The sequence below is a fragment of the Manacus candei genome, unplaced genomic scaffold (genome assembly GCF_025592945.1).
Source record: "Manacus candei isolate 608988 ecotype Guabito, Panama unplaced genomic scaffold, ASM2559294v1 h1tg000090l, whole genome shotgun sequence".
NCBI classification, from domain to species: Eukaryota; Metazoa; Chordata; class Aves; order Passeriformes; family Pipridae; genus Manacus; species Manacus candei.
The window spans coordinates 164,888-187,683 of record NW_026138138.1 but is presented as its reverse complement, the minus strand read 5'-3'; the positions used below and the strand labels follow the sequence as shown (position 1 = coordinate 187,683).

The window sequence follows — 22,796 nt, the reverse complement described above, 5'->3', positions numbered from 1 at the left end:
AGTATGTGAAATACCCACTTCTGGTTTCAGATGTCTTTTGGGGTGGGGAGGAGATTGCTGGATGCTTTGGGGTTTTCTAGAAGGAGTCGGGCATTGCAGAATGATTAAAAAGTGTTAAGCTCAAAACCTTGCCAAAAAGCCTGACAAGTCTGTATTCCCATGAGGTGCTGCACAGATGGGATGACTGGAAGGTCTGGTTTGCCTGATCCCTTTTGAATAGGGGCAGCTTGAAAGGGTTTATGGGAAGGGCAGAGGGAGAATTTCCTTCCAGCAGTCTCCTTTGCTCTCAAGGCTGAGGTACGAGGAGGGTGACAGAGGCAAAGATCACACACAGGGAACGTGCCCCAGGTTTCCAGAGGGATGGATGGACAGACAGATCTCCTGCTCTGGAGAAGCAGAATCCTGACAGGGAAGGAGGACGAGCGCTGGTGGAGCCTGGGTCAGAGGTGGGAAGGGAAGGTGATTGTGGCACTCTGGTCACTCCTGTTCCCAGCTGCAGCTTTGGCAAAGGCCTGTGAACACAGAGGGTGCTGAATAAGATCTTTGAGTGCAGCCTAACAGGGGTGCTGACCTGCCCTTTTACCTGTTTGCTCTAAACATTTCATAGCTTCTGTGTACAGACAGTGCAGTGGAGGAGATTGTAGGAGGCAATGAGAGCACAGCTGGACACCAAAATATTCTTGGAATAAGCAGTAACAATTTTTTCTACCCTAACTTTTGATAGATTCACCTTACTAATCTTTTTCAGATTTTTTTCTTCTAAAGCACAAGACTGCTCTAAAGGGTCAAAGCTTCTTATACTTGACAGTTCAAATAAAGGTTTGAAGAGAAAGATGGAAGGGGGAATAAGTTACCAAAACCTAAAACAGGCTTAATTTTATTTGGGTACTCCAATACAAAATGCTTTTGAAATAAGCCTGCAGTAATTCCAGGAGCATATCGACTAGTTCCTGAACTTGTCCATCTCAGATGAGCGATTATTATGAAAAGCTGGAATTATTTTATCAAATTAAGTGGTTGTTGGTGGATATTTCTTCCTTTTCCCTCTCTGTTTCTGAAAGTGTATCTCTTTGCAATCTGTTTTCCTCTCATTATTCTTACAAATCTGGTTTGTTGTCTTCACTCAACGTCAAGATCATACTGGGACAAGCCAGTGACAGTATCCAGGCTATGGAGAGCTAATACAGCCATCTGGAAATGTAGTTATAGTTAGGGAAATATGCTCATATAAAAAAGAAACCCAAGCATCTTGCACTTAAAATATCTGTAGGATGTTGAAAATTCTTTTAGTATAGGTTGTAATTTCCACAACTATTTTAAAGCCTCCTGAGCTTGCTAACACTGATCCTTGGTAAGAACAGTGCTGAAGACACTAAACAGCTCCTTCTTTCTGACAATGAATTGACATTATTTAACAGAACAACACAAAAGCATTGTCATAGCAACCAGCCTTCAAACGATGCTGCTGAATGCTGAATTGATCTGATGAGAAATGTCATTTGAGGGAATAGAGATCATGCTGTAGTTTTTGGCAGCTGAAATTGAGAACCTGGAGAATGTGAAGCTTGGGCAAATTTGTAATATTTGGAACAATTGCCTGGCACTGCCAGTGGATGTTTCTCTGGCTTAGAAACTAGAGCAGGAGGGCACCATTGTGCTCCAGCTCTTCTGACTGTGGAGCTGTTGAGCAAACCCTGCACTGATGGGCTGGCACCAGGGGTTGTCTCCTTTAGAGAACAGACTTCTGAGAGCAACTGTTGTTGTCAGGGGTGAATGGAGTGACGTTTATTTGCTTTCAGTAGTGTGTGGATGCCTTGGGAAGGATGAAATCCCCAGTGTGGTGGCTGCAGTGGCATTCCCAGTTCTTGGGCATATGTGCAGTGGCACCTGGCACTCTGCCTCTTAGAGCCTTGATTGCCCAGGCATGTTACAAGTGACATATTCCACCTCTTCCCCTATGCCAGTGACACACTGCTGTATCCACTGCAGCTCCTGGATGCATGGGCTGATTGAATGATGGCTTCTGGCTTGCTTCCAGAATTCTTGGGCATTTAGTGTGCCCGAGGGATGGGTACACAGACCTACCAGGTCTGTGCCAAAGCCTGACGTGGTATCATGGGGAACCTGAAAATGCTTCAGAGACACCTTGTGCTAAAGAAACAGAGGAACATTTACAGTTTTGAAGCTTGGAGTCTGGTATTTGTGTGTGATTCCTGGCTATCAATATCAGCAAACCTCACTGCTGAACGTTAGAGAGCAGTTCAGAGGCTGGGTTTGTCACTGCCTGTGAACTCGGTGATGACATTTGCTATGGGGAAGCACAAGGGCTTCTGCAGACCAGAAAAGGAAAGGGAACAAACTTGAAACAGTGAAGTCAACTGAGGGTGACTGAAATAGCAGAAATTCAAAACGTTTGGGGTGCAGGTAACAAAATGAGTCAAAACTACCTCACAGCAGGCACTGGTGCTGTCCAGTACTCCTCTGCCTTGTGGGAAGATGCCATTTCCCAAAGTTCCTGCTGATGATGGGACACTCAGAGGGGTGCACCTACAACATAAAATGGGTGCTACTTGAAGAAAAACAATTTAGGTCAGTGAGAAACTGTAGCTGCTTAGAAAGCAAATTTCTCTCATTGGGAATTCAGAAATGAACATGTAGAGATGTCAAGTTACCCTGCATTGTAGTCGTGTTCTTGGAAACAGCCGAGGGGGAGGCAAACCCATTCTTTCCCAGGTTTTTGAAATGTTTAAAATACAAGACTCTGAGCAGTGTGACCAAGTGCTTCAGGGAGCAGGTGTACGTAGTGCTTGCTGGTTACACTGCTCACTGAGGAAGTCTTGTTTGAATGGCACACTGCAGAAATGTAGCCTCTCTCTTAAAGGATGGGATGAATCCACTTTGCAGCTGGAGGCATTTATTAACACTGTGTTGGTGAAAGGAGCATGGGGGACTGTAAGGTTGGTCTAAGAAAGATGCAGATCAAACTTGTCAAGAACGATACCAACCGAATTGCATCATGAAATATTGTCTCACAAGGAGATGAGGAAGCAAGAGCAGTGAAACAAATCCACACTAAAACTCTACAAACATCCTTTGCCAACACCCAAGTGTGTTCCATGACCACATAAATGTGGGTGTCGTGTAGCTGATGCTGGAAACATAAATGCACAGCTGTGCCTATAACCTGAGCCTTCACATTCACTGGAAATTCCAGTCTTTTTGTGAGTCTGACACACCAGGCACGGTTTCCTCTGGAGGTACCTGGAGCAGATTGGAGCTGGGCAGGCAGTGGCAGAAATCGAGTTTCTCTTTCATACTCAAAGCAGCAGTGTAGCACAACAGTTAATTTTGAGTTTGCTTAGCAGTTTATGGACGCTGGCTTTAAAGCCTTACTGCTGGCTTGCTTGTTTTAGGTGGACTTCTCACAAGGTGCAGGAATTGTGCATTGAGCAGAATCCCCATAGTGAGAATGACCAAGAGCAATGCACCCTGTTGGCAGCTTTCCTTGCTCCTTATCCCAGGTGTAGTCTGGATGAGTGTTGCACTGTATTTTATAAGTGAGTTGACACAACAGTGTTTTCTAGGATATTTTTTTTCCTCTATCCAGATGAATGTTTAAGCTATTTTTTTCCTGTCAGGAATGAGTATTTTTGGGACTGGAGAATTTGAGGTGTTTCCCTGAGTTCCAAATCTGACACATCTTCCTAAGCAAGACCCAATTTTCAGGGAAAGCTAGAATTCTGCTTTCTTTGTAGCAGCCTTTTTGGTTGGCAAGTAACTGTAGAAATTCCAAAACTGGAAGTTCCTTTTGAAAGTACAGACTGGTATCCCTTTTTTTCAGCCGTAGGAGTACTGCTGTACAAATGCTGGGAAAAAATCTTCTTTCCTGTTTTACCTAAGCAGTGTCACAGGAGTGTTGGTGCATGACAGCAGCCTTGCTGCTCCCCTGTAGCCCTGTTGTCGGGTGGTTTGTGCTCCAGCAGCAGTGCTGCCTCACCTTGGTGCCTGGTGGGCAGTGCTTTGGAGATGAGCTGTAACACACTTCTGGTGTTCTTGCAGGCAGAGGGGGGTGGTGCTGAACAAAGTATGTAGCTAAAAATAAGTTCTCATTTATTAGCTCTGATTAGACATTTGTGATAAACATCTGGGGCCAGGCTGCTCAGCTGATCTCATTCTCGGGCAGGTCCCTGTGATGCAGGGACTGTCGCTCCTCGTTCCCTGGATTATGCTGCTTTCCTTGGAGGGGCTCAGGCTGCCCCAAATGCTCTGACAGTGCTGACAGTTTGTCCTTTCTAATGCTCTTTGTTTTCCATTTTGTCCCCAGCAGCAAACGGGTCTCTAAGTGGATGGGTGCTCTGTTTTCTTTGCCCGAATGGGACCGTTCAAATGCAAAAGCTGGATGCCACAGACCAAGACCTGCTAAAACAAACACAAAGTCTGAAGAACGTGTTGTAAAACGGCTTGTTTTATATATCCAATGTTATTCAACTTACAGTGTATCTTTTTTTGATTCTTTTGGTAATGCTGTCTTCATACTTATAAATGTGGGTTTATTATCCTTCCTATATCTTTTTATCAGAAGCTGATAAGAGTACTCTGTATGGACTAGTCATTGTGGTGGGTTTAAGGAGCTAATCATGTATCTGATAGGTTGTTCTGAACAGTTTCATGGTTAATACTAAGACTTTGTGGCCTGTTTACAGTAAAACGTGTGTTTGCACAGTATCATAACTTTCACCTGCCATTTTAAGTCATTATGTATCATATCAGTTTTTCAGAACTTTCTCTCTGCTTTTGTTACTTTTGGAGCTTCATCTCTGGTGATTTGCATTTGTGTGGTTGTATGAGAAAATGTCCAAAGCGCTGATGCTCCAGCAGTGGTGCAGCAAAGCTGACTGTTCTGACTCGTGTGCCTTACTGTCCGTGAACACTGCACACACCACGGCTCGTGTGCTGCTCTGAGGGTCTGCTGAGGGTCTCAAGTATTGATGGCAACAACTGTCACAGGCATTTCTATCTGTCAGCTGAGCGATGGCATGTACTCAATTTTTTATATACCATAACACTAATTTTCATTCGAGTTTTGTAATAAATTGTATGAATGTGGAAAATGTGGATTTTTTTTTTTTCTGGGGGAGTTGGTTTTTTTTGTTTTATTTTATTTTGGCTTTTTCAAGCTAATCTATGAAGTGCTGTAATGCTGTCGTGCATGGTGTGTATTCAAAGGAATTGTGATGTTTGCTCTGAGGAATGAAGGCATTTTCTAAAATTTCTCTGCATATAAACTGCTTTGATTTCATTTCAAAACAACTTTAAAAGTGTTTTACCTGGAAGTTGGGTAGCAAGGCTTTGCATCCACTTTTTCCCAAAGTTCATTAGGCACCTACTGACGTCTTTTAGGTGGGTAAATACCTTGGAAAATCTGTTTGCACATCTTAGCAACATTCATGAATTTATAAAGTATTTCCTTTCCGTCATTACTGACTGTGTAGCTCTTTTCTGCATGCTTTTGTAGTCTTGTGTGTTTTATATATGCATAAATGTAAATTACTTTGCAAATAGGGGGATTGAGACACTTTGTCTTCTGTACTAAATTGGGGTGTCTCTCATGTAATGATTAGCCTTAATTTTGCTGTCTAGCAATGAGTGTTTAATCAGGATAGGATTCACAAACACACAGGGATGCATATTTGCCTTGTTTGGAGTTGAACTGCATAAACTGGACATTTCACTGTTACCTCAGTGGCTGCTATCATGAAGGTGACAGAAGAAATTCAGTGACAGGTTTGTGTTCACACGAAGTCTCTTCAGGTTTTTGAAGATTTGAATTTAAGTGTGTCTGTCCAGAGGGCCAAGGTGAGAGATTTAATGGGAAACTTCATCTCATCAGTAGTTTGCTGTTATTTGCACCTTTCTTACTGTTTTTCTTCCAGAATTTTGCATGATATTTCGCAACCTTGAGAAAATGATGTGCTGTCCGTTTGTGCTTGTGGAAGTTGGAGCAGCCACACCCCTCCTGAGAAACCCAGGCTGCAGTCACAGACCTTGGTTAGGGCTGGATTAGCTCTGAGCAAAGGGAACATGAAAGCTCCACCTTTCAAAGCCAGTTAGGACAATGGGGAAGTGCACTTTCAAAAGCATCTAGTCTTTAATTTTGTTGAGAACAGAGGGGTTTTTCCTCCCTCTTTTCAAAGCAAGGTACCTAATGTCACTGTCACAATTCTCATGTGGGAAGCCTTAGTGAACAGATTTTTACTAGTGGATACTGATTAGGAGTTGTAGTCTTTACCTTCTTTGGGCTTGTGGATTCCAGATGGAGCATTTTGGCTCAAAATCTGTTTTAATAATTGTCCCAGAAGGGCTTGCAGTGCTACTGATCCCATATGCTTTCTACCACTTCTTTGATGTTGTCTGATGTTAATTTTCAGTTACATTTGAACTTGGTTTTGTTAAAATACTTCACAGTTTACTGGGGGAATGTATATTTGTTAAGCCAAGTCTTTGCTAGTCTGAAGATCTCTGGATGGCCTAGAACCTGCTTTTGTGACCTTGCATTTCCACTCCCATGGTGCCAGCTGTGCCAGGGCCATGGAGGACAAGACACTTCCTCGGAATTCCACCCTGGCCTTCTCCAGGCTGACATTTTCCAGCACTGAGACAAAGTGCCCATATGTAACTATTTTAATGACTGTTCAGCAGGATCAAGGAGAGTTGACTGTGGTCCTTTCAGTCTTCATTAGCTTTGAACACTGTGGCAGACTATAAACCAACTCATGAAAGGCTGATTGGCTCGTTGGTGCCTTTAACTATGGTGCAGGGTCTCTAATGCTCTCTGGCTCTCTAGTGTTTAAAAACAAGAAAATGTGCTGACAATTACGTGATTTATTTTTTTCTGATGCATTGAATCGATGGCCAAAAGTGAACTCAGAATGAGCTAATGGGGTTTTAAAATGTATGTGCCTGGGATTACCAATCTCTGGTCTTGAAAGTGTCTCCTTGTTTAGATCTGAGGGATGTTTTGAATGAGAAGGTGGAAGAAATGCCAAGATAAATGCTGTGATAACTACAAGGATTTGAAAAGTTAGTACTGTGGCATTGGTGTCAGATTTGTTCCAAGGCAGGGCAGTGCCCTTGCACTTGTGCAGCCATCACCCTGCCAAGCTTATTCTGTCCTGTATTTGGAAGAGTTTCAGGTTTGATAATTTACCTGTCCTTGAAATGTGGAAGACATGAGCCCTCCCTGCAGCCGTGGAAGGCAGGGGAAGGATCTGAGTGTCCCGAGTCTTCACATCCCCCTCTCCTGTCTCCTCTACTGTTGAGGTTTCTATGAGCCGTTCTCAAATCATGTGCAACTGCTGCTTTTCATTTGAGTTCTCTCTTGCCTTTTCTTTAAGAGTTATACTGACAGCTTTTACCTAAAATAACTTTCCATATAACCTCTCTAAAAATTTTTTAATGGAAAGAGAGCACACATTCCTACTTCACGCAGCATGGTTGCAGTATGATTCAGGACTTCCCACTGTATTTCGAGGCGCTAAATCTGGAAACGCATTTCCTATTTATTCCATTTGTGTTTGGGTTTTGTATTTATTTATTTTTTTAACGCTGTATTCCCTCTTCTGGCTGTTGTGTTTGTGTCGAGAGCAGGCGGTGCTCTGGGCAGGGGTCTCTGGCTCCGATGCCCCGTGCCAGTGTGGCCCGGCGGGGCTGGGCAGGGGGCTCTGGGGCGGTCTGGGCAGGGAGCTCTGGCTCCGATGCCGGTGCCGGTGCGGCCCGGCGGGTCCGGGCAGGGGTCTGTCGCGCCGGTGCCGGTGCGGCCCGGCGGGTCCGGGCAGGGGTCTGTCGCTCCGATGCCGGTGCCGGTGCGGCCCGGCAGGTCCGGGCAGGGGTCTGTCGCTCCGGTGCCGGTGCCGGTGCGGCCCGGCGGGGGCGGTCCCGGGGCGGGCCCCGCTCCCGGGATTGGCGGCCCCGGGCGGCCGCGGCCCCTCGCGGGGCGGCCCCGCCGCTCTCGCTCCCTCGCCCGGTCCCGCAGCCGCCCTCGCACACGCGGGCTCGGCCGCGGCCCCGGAGGCACCATGAGCGCGGGCACGCGGTACAAGAGCAAGGCGGTGACCGCAGGTGAGGCGGCGGGGACGCGCGGCCGGTCCCTCCCGCGGCCCGGCGCGGCCCCCCCGCCTCACCCTGTCTCCTTTTCTCTCCCCGCCGCCGGTCCCCGCCGCGGGCATCCCGCCCTGGCCGCGCCGCCCCGCAGAGGAGAAGCAGGTAGGTGGGCTCCGGCCGGGGCTCTCCGCGGGATGCGGCGGCTGCCCGGGCTCGGCTTTGCCCGGGCTCGGCTTTGCCCGCCGCATCCCCCCGGGTCCTGGGTTGGGTTTCTTTTTTCTCGCTGCCTTTGGGTGTGTCGAGCGGGTTCGGATGGAGAAAGGCAGCGCGGGGGCTGGCGCAGGCGTTTCGGTATTGGGAGCACGTCTCCCATCCCTCTCCCCTCCGCAGCACAGATGCGCAGACACAGCCCCGGTCCTGCCGCCCCTCGGTGCTGCAGCCCGTCGGCACCTCGCAGGCGGCCGGGATTTGGGGGTTAGGGAACATCTGTTTTGCTTTGCAAAGCTTATAGCTATTTGGAGACATGCCTTTGAGTCCCGGAGAGAGAGGAGGAGTGATGCAATCAGATGACATCGACAGGTTTTTTGTTCTCTGTTTGGTCTTTGGAGGGATGTAGGATATTTGAAAGGAAGAGGAATCTTTTTTTGCAGATCTTGAATGCCTGGGTAAGGGGTTATCAGAGCCCTGTGTGTTCCTTAGCACCCATCATCGGGATGTAGGCAAGAGGGTTTTTTTAATGATGATGGAAGAGCTTAGAATTCCGTCTCTCAAGGGTGGGGATGGAGGCGATGGTAACACAGCAGGGCAGTGCAGGGGGAGCAGCTCACCCACTCCCAGCCTGGCTCACACTTGCCTTTGGGTCCAGCCTTTCTCTGAGGCTCCAATTCCATAGGAAGCAAACACCTTGTCTGCTGAGACCCTGGTACTGCACAGCCTTCCTGGGCCACAGAAAAGCAAACTAGCATTGCAGCAACTTGGGCATTCACCTGGCCACAGCAAGAGATGATGTTTCCCTATATAATGCAGACTTGGGCACTGAAAAGATACTTGTGCATTTTTGTGAGCTGCTGATTGCAGTGATGAGAAGAACAAAGTAAATCCAGGGGTAATAGGATAATGGGATCACCAGATGCATTTTTCCCAAGCTACTTAAAGTTTTGCTAGTATTTTGTAGTTATTTCTGAGTATTGCAGCTAATTCTTGCTTTATTTCTGGAGGAAAACACTCCAGAATGTGTTCTGAAATTGCAGAACATTTAGTGTAATCTGTGAACTGGGGAGAAGCTTTGTGATCCACTAGAAACATGCTGTTCTTTAGTTCATTTGTTTTTAAATTAAGAGGGAAGCAGGTTAGGTACAAGGCTCCGTTCTGCTCATTCCCCAGAGGCAGAAGTGAGGTAGAGATCAGAGGAGTCTGTTGTAGATGTTATCCTGTCTCCTGAAGGCCCTTGTCACACTGCATAGGCGAGGGGGGCTGGAGTGTGTACCCCGAAGAGCCCGTGTCTGCAGGACAGGGCAGCGTTCTGCTGGGGCAGAAGAGACCTTTCCTCAAATGCAGAGGTGTATCCCTGCATCTGCCACTGAGTGTGGAGCTGGGCTTGCATGACAGAGCACAGTTCATTATGGGTTTGGGCCAGCCATGTTCCTTGTGGATGGTGGAGGGAAAACGAGCTGTGAACACAAAGCAATCCGTTAATTTGTGGTTTCGTACGTTCACTTTAATTTTAACTTTATTTAACATCCTTTAAGAGCAGGATTTTTTTTCCTGTGCCACTTTTTTTCCCCAATCTGCTCACATCTGGCAGCAGGTAACAATTTAAAAGATGTACTAAAACTGTGATTCTTGCCTGAACCAATTTTTCAAAATGTATTATATAAGGTTTTTTTTATAAATAGTTGGGAAATGAAGTGAGCTTCTGAGAGGGCAGTACAATAGGTTGCATGTAAGTAGGGTAGCATTTGGATAAGTCTTAATAATGTTCATCACTTACTGAGTCCAAAGAATGGAACAATGTGGTGTCAAAGAATGTGTCTTCATCCTCCCTCCCAGCACAGTCAGGGCTGATGCACTGTCTGGCTCTAGGAGACTCTGGTTTGCAGGTTGGGCTCCTAATTACTACCATTTATGAGGAAAAAATAACAGATTCTCCACCTCTCTGATTTTCAAGGAATGACCTCTTATTTGATTAATCAGACACTGACCTCCTGTGCTGTGGAAGTCCATGGAGGTTTGGTGCTGGTCTCTGTGTGCAGAGCACCCAGCTTTCCAAGGGGAAGGGTTGTGGTTTGAGAGCCTGGGCTGGGGGGATCCAGTTTCTGGTTGAAGCTCTGCAGCAGGTTGCCTGGTGAGACGAGGCTCCTCAGTCCGTGTTACCTCTGTTCAGCACCTCTTGGGGGGGTGGTTTCTCCCAGCAGTTTGTGTCCCCTGGATCACTGCGTGGTGCCCGTGGGGAGGCAGCTGAAGCCGTGACTGATGTCCCATGTGCGTGGGCCCCGTGTGAGGGAAACCTTGCAATTTGTCAGGAGTATTGACCTGAGAACCAAACAGGGCAAGGGCAGAGGGTGGATGCTCTGCCAAAGCCCGAGGTGCTGCTGTGGGAGGAGTGCAGGTGAAACCACCCAAGTACCCAGTTGAACTGGAGTCTCCTGGCACACTCCTGCAGAACATCCTCCTAGCTCGGGTTGTCGGCGTGTGTGTGTTTGGGGTGTTACCTTGCCTTGTCTCTGAAGCTGCTCTTGCTCATTCCGGCCCATGTCTCTTCTTTGAAGTAATTGTTTCTTTTTAAATCAGGAGGATGGGAACCTCTCCTTCCCAAGTTGATCTCTCCCCACCCCATCAATTTGCAAAGTTGTTTGGGTGTGGGAGCAGAGACTATCTGGTGGATCCAGTTCTTTCAGTGGGTTTGAAATTACAGGGTTGTGCCTTTTGTATTGAGCTTGGTCCTTTTTTTCTACTTGAACATATTTTGAAGTGGTCTCCTTGTCAGTAAAATATATATGGAGGTGCTGTGTATGGAGAAGATGCTGTGCAAAAGGTAGTTTGACTGGAGGAGTGGTTTCAGTGCCAGTCATTGTGAGACACCGAGAACTTAATCCATTGCCTTTGTGTTTCAGTTTTTGAGAATCTGGGGTTTATATCTTAAAAACTTGTGTTCAGACTCCTTTGGGTTTTTGTGTTAAAAAAAGAGAAGGAGACATTTCCATGTTTCCTGGAACAGTAGATATTGCAACAGCAGAGATGTCTTCTATCTAAAATAGCAACTGTGCCAACACAGTGCATCATTTTAAGGTCAACCTTCAACCCTTGCTGACCAGAGAACATTGGATGGAACATTGATGGAAATCCCCCAGTTCCCTGTTAGCATGTGCTGAACTGCCTTCTCCTTTTCTCTGCTGTGCTTACAGAAAAATAAGCCCAGGTGGGCTTACAAGAAAGTTTATCCCCGGAAAAGTGATGCCCTGCATGGTGCAGAGGCACCTGAGCGAGCTGCAGACACTGCCCTTGGCCCCTGAGGACAACTCCCGTGCAGGCAGCTGCTGGTGACCAGGAGCAGACTGGGAGGAGGGAGAAGGGGTGATCCCTGTGTCTGGAGCAGGAAAAGGGGTGATCCCTGTGTCTGGAGCAGGAGAAGGGGGTGATCCCTGTGTCTGGAGCAGGAAAAGGGGTGATCCCTGTGTCTGGAGCAGGAGAAGGGGGTGATCCCTGTGTCTGGAGCAGGAGAAGGGGGTGATCCCTGTGTCTGGAGCAGGAAAAGGGGTGATCCCTGTGTCTGGAGCAGGAAAAGGGGTGATCCCTGTGTCTGGAGCAGGAGAAGGGGTGATCCCTGTGTCTGGAGCAGGAGAAGGGGTGATCCCTGTGTCTGGAGCGGGTGAGGATGACCTGCTGTGACCCTCAGTGTCTGTGTAGGTACCTGTGTGGTGAAAATGGATTAGCTGAGTTTTGTGAAGTAAGTGATGAGAAGTATCATGTGAGGGTGAGGTTCCCTTGTACAGCAACTGCACAAGAAAGACCAGAAGCAGAGCTTGGTCTTTACAGAATCCCTCCAAAGTCTCTGTTGGAGCAGCTTGGAGCATTTGTACCTGCCCCATGACTTTGAGTCATTGCTGTCTTTCACCTGAGTGTTTTTCTTACAATAACAGTTCTTGTAGTCTTTAAACCAGAGGAAAGTTCTTGCTTGTGCAGAAAACCATGGAACCTGAAAGCAGAGCAGAGTATCACTGACTTTTTCAGTTTTCTCAGAGTTAAATGAATTATTTATGATTGTGACTCCTTGAGTCATTGGGAGCAGCAGTATGGATCTGTGTTCCTGTGCTGCCTGTCATGCTCTGTATCAATTCAGGGTGGTTGCGAGGAGGTGGTTTTTGTTGGGGGTTTTTTTGTTGTTTTTTTTTTTTCTCAGAGAAAGCAAAATTATGTTTGCAGCTGTCTAGTGGGATATTTCACCACAGCTGGATAGTCTCTCACTGTGTCATAGCTCGCCCTGGGTGAGGCTGTTTCTCTTTGACTCCCCACATTAATGTCTCTTCCAACCTCTGTGTTTTCCAACCCTGGTCTTGCATCCTGGCTACCAAGATGCGCCTGCCAGAAAGGGAGTAGCAAATTAGTCACAGAATCTGGAGGTAAATACTGGAAACACTCTTAAAGCAGCACATCCCTGCTTGTTTTTCTGATGTCCCAGTGTATCTTGGCCAGACGTAGCACAGGAGTGGAAGCTTTTACTTCTCTGTGAAAAGCCTCGTGTGGTTCATTAATTTTTTTGGCCCATTTCAAAAGACAACGTTGGTCCTTTGCCCTCCAAGCTGGGCAAGGGCTCAGTGCTCAGAACAGTGTGTGGGGATCTGGGTGGGACTGCAGCAGGTCAGGAGGCCCAGCCCTGCCCGTGTCTCTGCTGTGCATCTGTCTGAACAGCCCTGCTGAAGAGCCCTGGCACACAGATGGGCTGGGCTGGGCTGGGCTGGGCTGGGCTGGGCTGGGCAGGGAAGCCCGTCCTGGGCACTTCTTCCCCCCCCCCCCCTTTCTCTGCTTGGCTTCTTGGAAAAGGGCTGTAAAAAGAGGTCAGCACATGGACCTGGTGGTGAAACAGAACTGCTGGAGAGCTGGGCACAGAATCTGCCTCCTGCTGCTGCTGATGTCTCTCTTCAATTATTTATGCTCCAGATGGTTGAAACGGTTGTGAGGGCAGGGCAGGGGAGAGGTTCAGCCCACAGTGCAAGTCACAATCTGCAGTTTATGAGGAAGGAGAAGGAAGTGTTTCCTGCACAGGGATTTTTGTCCCTTGAATTTCCCCGCCCAGCTGCTTGTGCGCAAATCCCAAATTGTGCTGCCCTTGTGTGAGTTGGGCAGGGCTATTCCAGGAACATGAACCAAATGTGTGAGTTTGACAGATGTTAGGGCCTGATCCTTGCTGACATTAAGGAAGTAGCAACAACCTTCATTTAACCCCAAGAGACACTTGTGGTGCTTGCTCAGCTGCAGGGTTGCAGACTGCCGGGGCTTCACAAAAGGCAGCTCATAATTGCAGAGGGGAAAATGTTGCTGCCATCTGAATGAAGGAGAAACAGCGCCTGGGTGCTTTTAGTCTTCAAAGTTGAGGAGTCTCTTACAACCACTTATGCTCTCAGAAATGTCACTGCCTTCACGTGGATGCTGTTCTTCATTTGATGGTTCTGGGAATAAATGTAAGGGGGTTATGTTATGACAGTTACTGGAAAAGCTGAGGAAAGGCAAGTCTAGAGAAACAACTGGTGGAGTTTAGTGTCTTCTAGAACCTCTCTTTTCCAGTTTCAGTTTCAGTCTAAGTTCCTGTTCATTAAATACCCAGTAAAATGGACATCTTGGAAGTCCAGGGGAGATTCCACCTCAGCCAGCTGGTTGTTCACTGTGCCAGGCCAGGCTGGGTCCCTGCTGTGTTTCTCTAGAGCTTTGCCAAATTAGCTTTAAATGGGGTTTCCCTTGCACTTTTGGGACACTCCCCTGCCCACAGTGGTGGCTCCTGTAACCTGCTGCAGGTACTGCTCGTGCTGCTGAGACCAAGGCTGGAGAGCTCTGTTCCATCTTTAATCCTTGAGGCACTTCTTGCTGAGATGCCTCTTGGCTAGGCCAAAAGGGTTCCTCTGCCATTGTTCCTCTTCCAGTTAGTGGCCTCTGTTTGGTTTTTCTTTCCTGGATAGCAGAGCATGAACTGGAAGACACATTCATTGCTTACCTGTAGAGCTTTCTTGCCTGACCAACGCTAAGCCTTTGTCCCCTTCTTACTGAAAGCAGAGATTTCCCTCATACAGTGAAACCACACAGGATAAACCTCTAATACTCATGAAAGAAGCATGTGGCATCTCTAATAAGAGTGAGTTGAGATTTTTGTGAAGCATATGCAAATTGTTTCATAGAATACTGGAGTAATTCCCATAAGGGCTGGATTTTGTGTGTGTGTATGTCTACAGTGTGGTTAGCCTTGAAGCACAGGAAAAATGCTTGTCTGCAGTTAAACATTCCTTTTCTCCCAGAGAATTGTCCCCAGAGCTGCAAAGAGGTTTGCAGTCATCTTGTTCCCACAGAAGTGTTCAGGAGCTGGGTTTGTGTGTGGTGCATCAGAGGAGCTGGAGGGGATGCCAGAACACGTGCTCCTCATCAGGGTGTATGTGGGCTGCTGCTCATCCAAGGCTTGGGCTTCCTGTAGCACCGCTCAGCATGAACAGCAGGAGGTGGCACTGAGGGTGCTGAGAGGGAGGATTTGGGTGCTGCCCACAGGGGCTGGGCTGCAGGAAATGGAGCAGATCTGTCGCTCCTGACTTAAGTAAGAGTCCTCTTTGTTTTGAGGGCTGAATGGGGTGATATTCTGAATTCCTTCTGTTTTGTATTTCCAGTGCATTCAGTGAAATCTGTTAGGGCCTGCTAACACTCACCTCTAGACTGCTGTCCCTGCCTTGGTCATCACTCCCAGCCACTGCCATGTGTCTGGCAGCACCACAGCAGTGCCAGGGCTGGTGAGAGCAGAGTGTGCTGGGAGGATGCAGGGACTGGCTTCCAATGAGCAGAGCTTGGCTAAGTGTTGGCCAAGAGCTGAAGAGGAAGTGAAACCCTGCACAAGCATCTGCAAGGGTGTAGTGCCAAGGGGGGAGGAGAATTGTTTAGTTTCTGGCTTTAATACAACTTTCCCCTCCTGAAGTCAAAAGGAAGAAGAGAAGTTGAGGCTGAAGTTGAGCTCCAGAAGAGGGACATAGCTGTGTTGTGCAGGGCAGTGTGGGGATGCTCAAGGTGGCACAAACCTTGTGGACAGAGCTGTGCAGCCCTCAGGCTGCCCCAGCCTGGTGCCCTGCATGGCAGCCAGGGCTGAGGGGGGCTCAGGGCTAAGGCAGGAGGATCCTGGGCTGTGGTTCAGGCTCGCCCCAGGCTCTCTGGGCTGAGAGCCAGTGTAGCTGTCAGTCAGTCAGAGGTGGGAAGCCCTTCACAGAAGTTAACTGCAGTTCTTCCCTCAGCTCTCAAGCCTGGGCTGTCTCTGCAGGGTGGCACTGGCTGATGCAGTACCAGGACACATGCTCACCCTGTGGCTCTGGACAGAGGGACGGGCAGGGCAGGGGCTGACCCGGCCCTGTGCTGGGGGAGACTGAACTCTGTGCAACTCAGCCCTTCGCTCTTCCCAGGATCTCTGGGAGTGCCCTGTTTGTCTTGAAGCTTGTTACCAAGTGTGTCCAGGGGTGTGTGTGGAGCTGGGATGGCCAGTGTCTGCCTGACCCCCCCCGGGCAGTTGGTGCCGTTCTCCCAGAGTGACTCCTGGCAGGAAACTGGGAGCTGGGAGCGCAGGCTGAGCAAATAAACCACAGGATGATGAGTGCTGGCTCCTGGAGACTGGCCATGAGGAGCCAGCCCGGCCCACTGACCTCTGGAAGTTCTCAGTGCAGAAGCAAGGGAGGGGAGAGATCCACTGAGGTGGCTTGTGGGAAAAGAATCTCCAAGGGCTGAAGGTGTTCCTGCTGCTTGCTGTGGGGCAAAGCTCATGCAGTACAGGTGTGGGCTCCAGTCACTGTCTTTCATTTTTCCTTGCCTTTCCCTGGTGCTTGGAGCTGTGTGAACAGACACATGAGAGCACAGGCCAGGCCTTTTATTGCTTTAGTTTGTATTGCAATTATTTTTAAGATCACTTCCCAGGCAAGTCGCTTTGGTTCAGCCTCTTGTGATGTCTCCTGGCTCTTTCCTCAGTGTGGGAACTGTTTTAATCCTGCCTGACGCACTGGGCTCGTTCTTGCTGTGATATGTACACACATGTAGTGTCTTTAGATCCTGCAGTCTTACATCCACTTTTCTTTTCAAATAAATTACATACAACATTAATTATATATTCGGGTGAAACGTGAGTCACAGAGACATCTGCTATCTGCCCGCCCTACATACACAGCCCCCTTGGCTGTGCTTTCTGTTTAGTTTAAAGCTCTCCTCAGTCTCTGCATTGAGTATTAAGTGATGTGAAGTCCTGGAAATGTGGATAAGCAGTATTGGAAATGCCCATCTGTACCAGTAGTAATTTCCCTCTGCCCAAGGCCTGATGTAAAAAATATCAGGAAGATTTATGGCTTTTAGGATGCTATAAATTCTCAGAGGTTCCTGCTGCTTAGAAGGTCTGGTGCCAGCTGGGATCAGACAGTAATGGAAGAGGCATCAGAGCTCAGGAGCTGGTGTTTGCTGTTTTGCAGGCAGTGGGCTGGATCAAGGCATCAGGAGCTAAAATTCAATGATGCAGCTGGCCTGCAGCAGAGCCTTGCTGCTGTGACTGCCAGTGCTGAGAGGAGCAGGAGTGTGTCATGGGGACGGGGAGGTGCTGCCCATCTCATCTCCCACGGGGTGTTCTTGCAGCCCCGACCCTCACAGATGGTTCTGTGGTGCAGCTGGAGCCCGAGCTGGAGCACACAGGGAGGAAAGTGCTCATGTCTCACTCCCAGGTTAATACCTCTTTGTCTGCTTACTTTAAAGGGCTCTCCTCCCCTTGAAAGGAGCCCTTGGCAGAGCATGTATTTATGAGGGAAGTGCATATCAGAGAGGACAGTTATTGAAAAGGACTTGGTGCTTTTACCAAGCAGTTAATCCAGGCACATGCTTGGGAAGCACTCCAGGTTCACTGAGCAGCTGAACACTCTGGATCAGCTCTAGTCTGCTGGCAGCCCTGGGGCTGACACTTCAGGGCTCAGACAGGCCAGTGAGTTAGAAGGGTGTTTGCTTTGTACACCCCAGTACTGTCACATGGGCCTGTCTGGGACCCTGCTCACCTTCCCTGTGCAGCGGGAGCGTGTCCTCCTGGCCCTGGGATGAGCCTCCTCTGCCCTGCCCCACCACACTGGGCTCATGCCAGGTTCACAGCACTGCACTTCACAGCAGTTTGAGTAAACCACAGTGACTGGGTGGAGCCCAGCACTCCCCTTCCTCAGTGCCTGCTCTGTGCAGCCTGCCCGCCCCCCAGCAGAGGCTGCATGCCATCTCAGAGCTGGGGATGGCATCATTTGCAGCAGCTCTCATTAACAGCAGTGAAAGCCTTTCTGTTTGAGGTGGTGGGGCTGGTCCTCAGCAGCTGCTCAGAGGTTCCAGCCAGTGCCAGGCGTTTGCTGCCTTGTCTGAATGCCCAGTGTCATCCAAACATCTCCCTGCTGCTCCCGTGGTCGCACTGTCATGGGCAGGTGTCAGGCAATAGCAGAATTGTTGTTTTGGTAAACAAGTGATGGTGTTATTGGAGCTGCCCTTCATGTGGCAGCAGTGCAGTGTGTGCATGGGGTTGCTAATGAGGGATATAATAGGGCTTGTTAGTCTGAAAGCTTAATGACCCATCTCCTGGTTCTTTGTGAAGTGTGTGGATGGTTCTTCCCGTGTGCTGTTCCTGTGCTGCATCCTGCACTGGGTGTGTCCCTGCAAGGTAGAGCTCCCAGTACAGATATGGGCATTTTGAAGGACTCAGATCCCACTTGTCATGACATTAATGACAGTGGACATCCAGGAAATGTCTGGATGAGACGCTGCTCTTGCTTCCTCAGACACCCTGTGTCTGCCCGAGGGCTGAGCTCCTTCATGGCTCCAGTGAATCCATGTGTGTTGGGTACCTAGAGCTTGTCCCTCAGGGGGTTACGGATTTTCCTTCATGGCAAATAACCATTTTCCTTTATTATTTTTCAAAAAAATAAAATAATTAGGGCATCCACCCACCTCTTGGCTGGCATCCTGCAGTAATAGGCCAGCATGTGTTTTCTCCAGCAGAGGAAGCAGATCTTGCTTTGTGTTCACAAGGCAATGGTTTGTAAATGAGCCTGAAAAGAAAAACTGATTTCCCCACTTATGGCAGATTTACATCAAGAAGGAGTCCTATCAAAATTTCTTAAAACTAGGCCATGAATTTGGCCTGCCACTGTTGATTTGGTTTTGTACAGGGGAGTTAGTCTGTTCCAGAGGTGTGCAGGTGAGAGAGCATGTTCCCTTTTGCACATAAAACCAGGCTTACTCCATCCTTGCCCTGTCCCTCAGCACTGGAGGTTGGAAATTCTCATGTTACAGATATTTCTTTCTTACACCCTTGAAACTGATGATAAGAAGGGAAAGAACTTCATGTATTCTAGGAGTATGTGAGGGTGCTGTGAAGGGGGAAAGCCAGGTCTCTGGGTTAAGCCAGGGTTTTCGGGGGCTTGGGGACTCAGTTTGCCAAGTCTGGCCCGTCTGGTGTGACATTTAGCGTGCCTGTGAGGGGGTGGCACGTGTCCCACAAGCAGTGGGACAAGATCCCACACAGAGAATAAATTCCAGGAGACGACTGTTTGGTCTGGCAAGTCAGAGCCCAGGCTGGGAGCCCAGGAAAACCTCTCCTCATTCTGATGTGGTGTCAGTTCTGGACTCTGCTTGGAGAGAGTTATCCTGGGATTCTAAAAGCAAATGAAGGTTTGACTTGCTGTGCTTGGGTCCCCAGAGCTGTTGGTGGGCAGCTGATTGTGCACCCCCTGATTGTGCACCCCCTGAGTGTGCACCTCACCTGAGTGTGCACCTCACCTGAGTGTGCACCTCACCTGAGTGTGCACCTCACCTGAGTGTGCACCCCCTGAGTGTGCACCCCCTGAGTGTGCACCCCCTGAGTGTGCACCTCACCTGAGTGTGCACCTCACCTGAGTGTGCACCTCACCTGAGTGTGCACCTCACCTGAGTGTGCACCCCCCTGAGTGTGCACCTCACCTGAGTGTGCACCCCCTGAGTGTGCACCTCACCTGAGTGTGCACCTCACCTGAGTGTGCACCTCACCTGAGTGTGCACCTCACCTGAGTGTGCACCTCACCTGAGTGTGCACCTCACCTGAGTGTGCACCTCACCTGAGTGTGCACCTCACCTGAGTGTGCACCCCCTGAGTGTGCACCCCCTGAGTGTGCACCCCCCTGAGTGTGCACCCCCCTGAGTGTGCACCCCCTGAGTGTGCACCCCCTGAGTGTGCACCCCCTGAGTGTGCACCCCCCTGAGTGTGCACCCCCTGAGTGTGCACCTCACCTGAGTGTGCACCTCACCTGAGTGTGCACCCCCTGAGTGTGCACCTCACCTGAGTGTGCACCTCACCTGAGTGTGCACCTCACCTGAGTGTGCACCCCCTGAGTGTGCACCTCACCTGAGTGTGCACCTCACCTGAGTGTGCACCCCCTGAGTGTGCACCCTGTTCTCGGGGAGGGCAGTGAGTGGCTGTCCCTGAGCTGACACTGCAGGGGTTGCTGTGCTGGCTCTCCCCTGCCCTGCTGCCTGAGCCCAGCATTCCTCCTCCTGCCTCGCTCCCCTGCCTCACCTCCGTGGCTGTTTCCATTTCCTTTGGTTGCCTCCTAGGAAAACACAGCCTAGCAAATGCAATTTTTTCCACTCCATTGCTTCCAAGTTCTTTCTAACATTGCGTGTTGCTGCCCCTTGTGTGTCCAACAGCTACAGCGTTTACACTCAAATGACTTTCTGTCTTGTCTAATATCTTCTTTAGTCCAGTTTCACTCTGACTTCTAGAAATCCGTTATAATCATTTCAAGGGTGACATTTTCATGAACTCTGCTATTCCAGTGCCTGCTATGTTAGCATCTCCCATCTTATATCTCAGGCACTCTGCCATTTTTGTTACTTTCCGGTGGAACCAGAAAGAGATTTATGAAATCAGCAACATCACTGAAAAATCCACAGGAGGGAGGATTCCACAATTATCTGTTCCTTCTGATCAGGACTGTTAACAGTTTAGCTACAGGGCAAGTAGAGAGTATATTGATGACTCTGACTGGATAAACTTTCCAGTGGAAATCAAGATTGAAATAGCAGCAAAGATCAGTGTCACAGCAGTGTTATCTGCAAAGAACAGAGGTTATGGAGAACCCAGTGTGCCCAGTGATTGGGCTCTGTCCCTGATGCAAGGACACGAGTTATTCAGCTTGGGGCACTAACCTTTTGTGGTTGCTTTCTCCCTCAGTTTTTCAGGGGAGAAGGTGGAAAGGATTTTTGGAGGGCTGGAGCAATATGATTTTGAATGCATGTCTTTTAATGACCCTCTGCAAGATTTAGTTCTTCAGTCTCTGTCTCCTGCAATCCAGTTGGATGCTAAGGTTTGTTCCTAAGCCAAGGAGAGAGGCAAAATGGCAGTCTTGAATTTGGCAGAAAATACCATCCCTGAGACTTTGTCAGGACAATACTGGTATTCCAGGCCTGTCCTGGTCAAACTGGGTTGCCTGGTGTGGCCACAGTATTTTATATTTATACTGAATTATCAGTGATGAAATTTGCCAAAATGGCAGAGTTGTGTTCTAAACCTTGTGCCTTTTTTTGGAAGATCATAACAGCAGCTCTGATCTTCTTGTTTTTAGTGTGAAGCTCAGTGTGGCCGTGTGGCACAGTGGCAGGGTTCTGGAGTGTCTGTGTGGTGCTGGGTCTGTGAAGCCTCTCCTGGGCCACAGCCCTGCAGGTTCCCACTGTGCCAGCCCAGAACTGGGGGCTGTCCCTGCCCCAAAGGAAGTGATCCTCCTTGCAGTGCCTGAGACTGTTTTATATCTATATTCTGGATTAACCAAGGAGCTGACACTTTCTCTTGTCTGGGTTGGTGGTATGGAGATGAAAGGCTGTAGGATGAAACATAAGCTTTTCCACAAAGGCCATTGTACAATATAGTTATTTTGAAGGCAAATTTTTTAGTTTGCAATAACATGAACCAAGAGCCAGCCTTCTTTTAACACAGATGAAAGTGCCCAAGTCCTTTGAAATTGAGAGGAGCTAGATACCTCCTGTATTTTTATAAATTTGGCTGTGGTGAGCAGCCTTGCCACTGCTCCCCCCTCTATCCCTGTGGCTGGTCTGAGTTGCTGTGCAGGCAGAGCTCTCACCATCTCTCATGAGGACACTGCTGCTGCTGTGGAATTTACATACCTGGTGCCAGGCTTACAGTTGCCTTTCATGTGCCATGGTCCATGGATTAGGTCCAGGAAAGGGGTAGGTGAAGGAAAATAACTGTGAAAATACTGCAGGAGGTATGTTCCAGGCCGTTCTGAATGGCCCTTTCATCTTTGCCTCAAAAAAATCAGTGAGAGCTGTAGCTCTGTGAAAGGATCATGGCCATCTAACACTTTGGTTTCTTTATTGAAACTGAAACTTTTACAATGCTGCTTTGTTTTTTAGGGACTCTGTTTGGCAGAGATGTTTCATTGTGGAGTAGTGCTCTTAACCTCATCCTACCTTACTTCTTTTGAAAATGGTCCTCTTCATCCTCCTTCAGACTCATCTTTAAGCCCCTTCTGTGTGTTCCTGGCAGCAGCTGGCTGCTGGGTAGTCACTGTTTCCCACCCTGGCTGTGCTCTCTGGCAGTTGTTTGCTTTGGGGCACGAGCCCCGTGTGGCCTTTGTGCCCAGCTCTGCACCCTGCCGTGGGTGTGTGCCCCCTGGGATGTGTAGTGACTGCAGGGTGAGCAGTCCAGGGCTGAGGAGATGTGCTTTGCCCTGAGGTTGGATGCTGCTGCATCCCAGGTGCCTGTCTCTGCTTCACCAGACCCATCACAGCATGGAAAACTCAGCAGGCTTTGCTCTTGGAGGTCTCCTCTCACCTTTTGCATTGGTGATAACTGAGGCCACGCTTGCCTGGTCCTCCTGGGCTCTGCTCTTTCTGGATATGCCAATGACAGCAGGGCAAAGAATTGGAGAGAACTGCAATGAAGCAGCTGTTTGCTGTAGCAAGAACATCTGTACTGGTTGGGCTCCCTGCATTGGGCACTTGATGCTTTCACCTTTAAAGTCCAACTCTAAGGCTCTTGCATAAACAGTGAAATAGGATCTGCTCCCAGGGGAACAGTTTATACAGTTAAATCTAAGTATTACTGGAAAAGGAAAATAGAACCTTCATTTCTGACTTCACCAGGGCACCAATGTCCTTACGTCTGTGGAATTCCTTTGCAGAGAGAAATCCTGGGAAGAGCTTTTTCTTGAATTAGGTTACTTAATGTTGTTCTTAATATAGTAATGTTTTCACAGCGTCTCTTCCATATCCTCAGGTCTTGCTGCCCAGAATATTCAACAGTCCCTCAGTGAATCTTTCCAGCCTATAGTTTTGGAAAACTCAGGGTGTGGTTTTGTATGTTTACCCGTATCTTATTTGTGAGTTCCTCAAAAACATTACAGTCTGATTCTTCCTAAGCTGCCCTGAGTGAAGCCTTTGCTTTCAGTCTGAATGGCTTTTACCTGCAT

At 48.6% G+C, this 22,796-nt stretch overlaps 2 protein-coding genes across 4 annotated transcripts in view; both read left to right on the top strand.

The window, feature by feature from the left end:
• Positions 1-5,111, top strand: part of LOC127460908 (septin-2) — a 34,691-nt gene extending 29,580 nt beyond the window's left edge. Inside the window, exon 13 of one of the 2 annotated variants that reach the window (XM_051767971.1) lies at positions 4,328-5,111. The gene's annotated coding sequence lies outside the window, so the exon portion shown is untranslated. Of the gene's footprint in view, positions 1-4,324 lie in introns of both variants that reach the window. The other variant, XM_051767970.1, reaches the window with a different exon arrangement.
• A 2,898-nt stretch (positions 5,112-8,009) lies between these two features.
• Positions 8,010-22,796, top strand: part of SEPTIN5 (septin 5) — a 40,362-nt gene continuing 25,575 nt past the window's right edge. Inside the window, exons 1-2 of one of the 2 annotated variants that reach the window (XM_051767961.1) lie at positions 8,010-8,118; positions 8,252-8,262. In XM_051767961.1, coding sequence (XP_051623921.1) covers positions 8,076-8,118; positions 8,252-8,262 — 54 coding nt within the window. In that variant the 5' untranslated portion in view covers positions 8,010-8,075. Of the gene's footprint in view, positions 8,119-8,251; positions 8,263-8,651; positions 8,766-22,796 lie in introns of those variants that run through there. The other variant, XM_051767958.1, reaches the window with a different exon arrangement.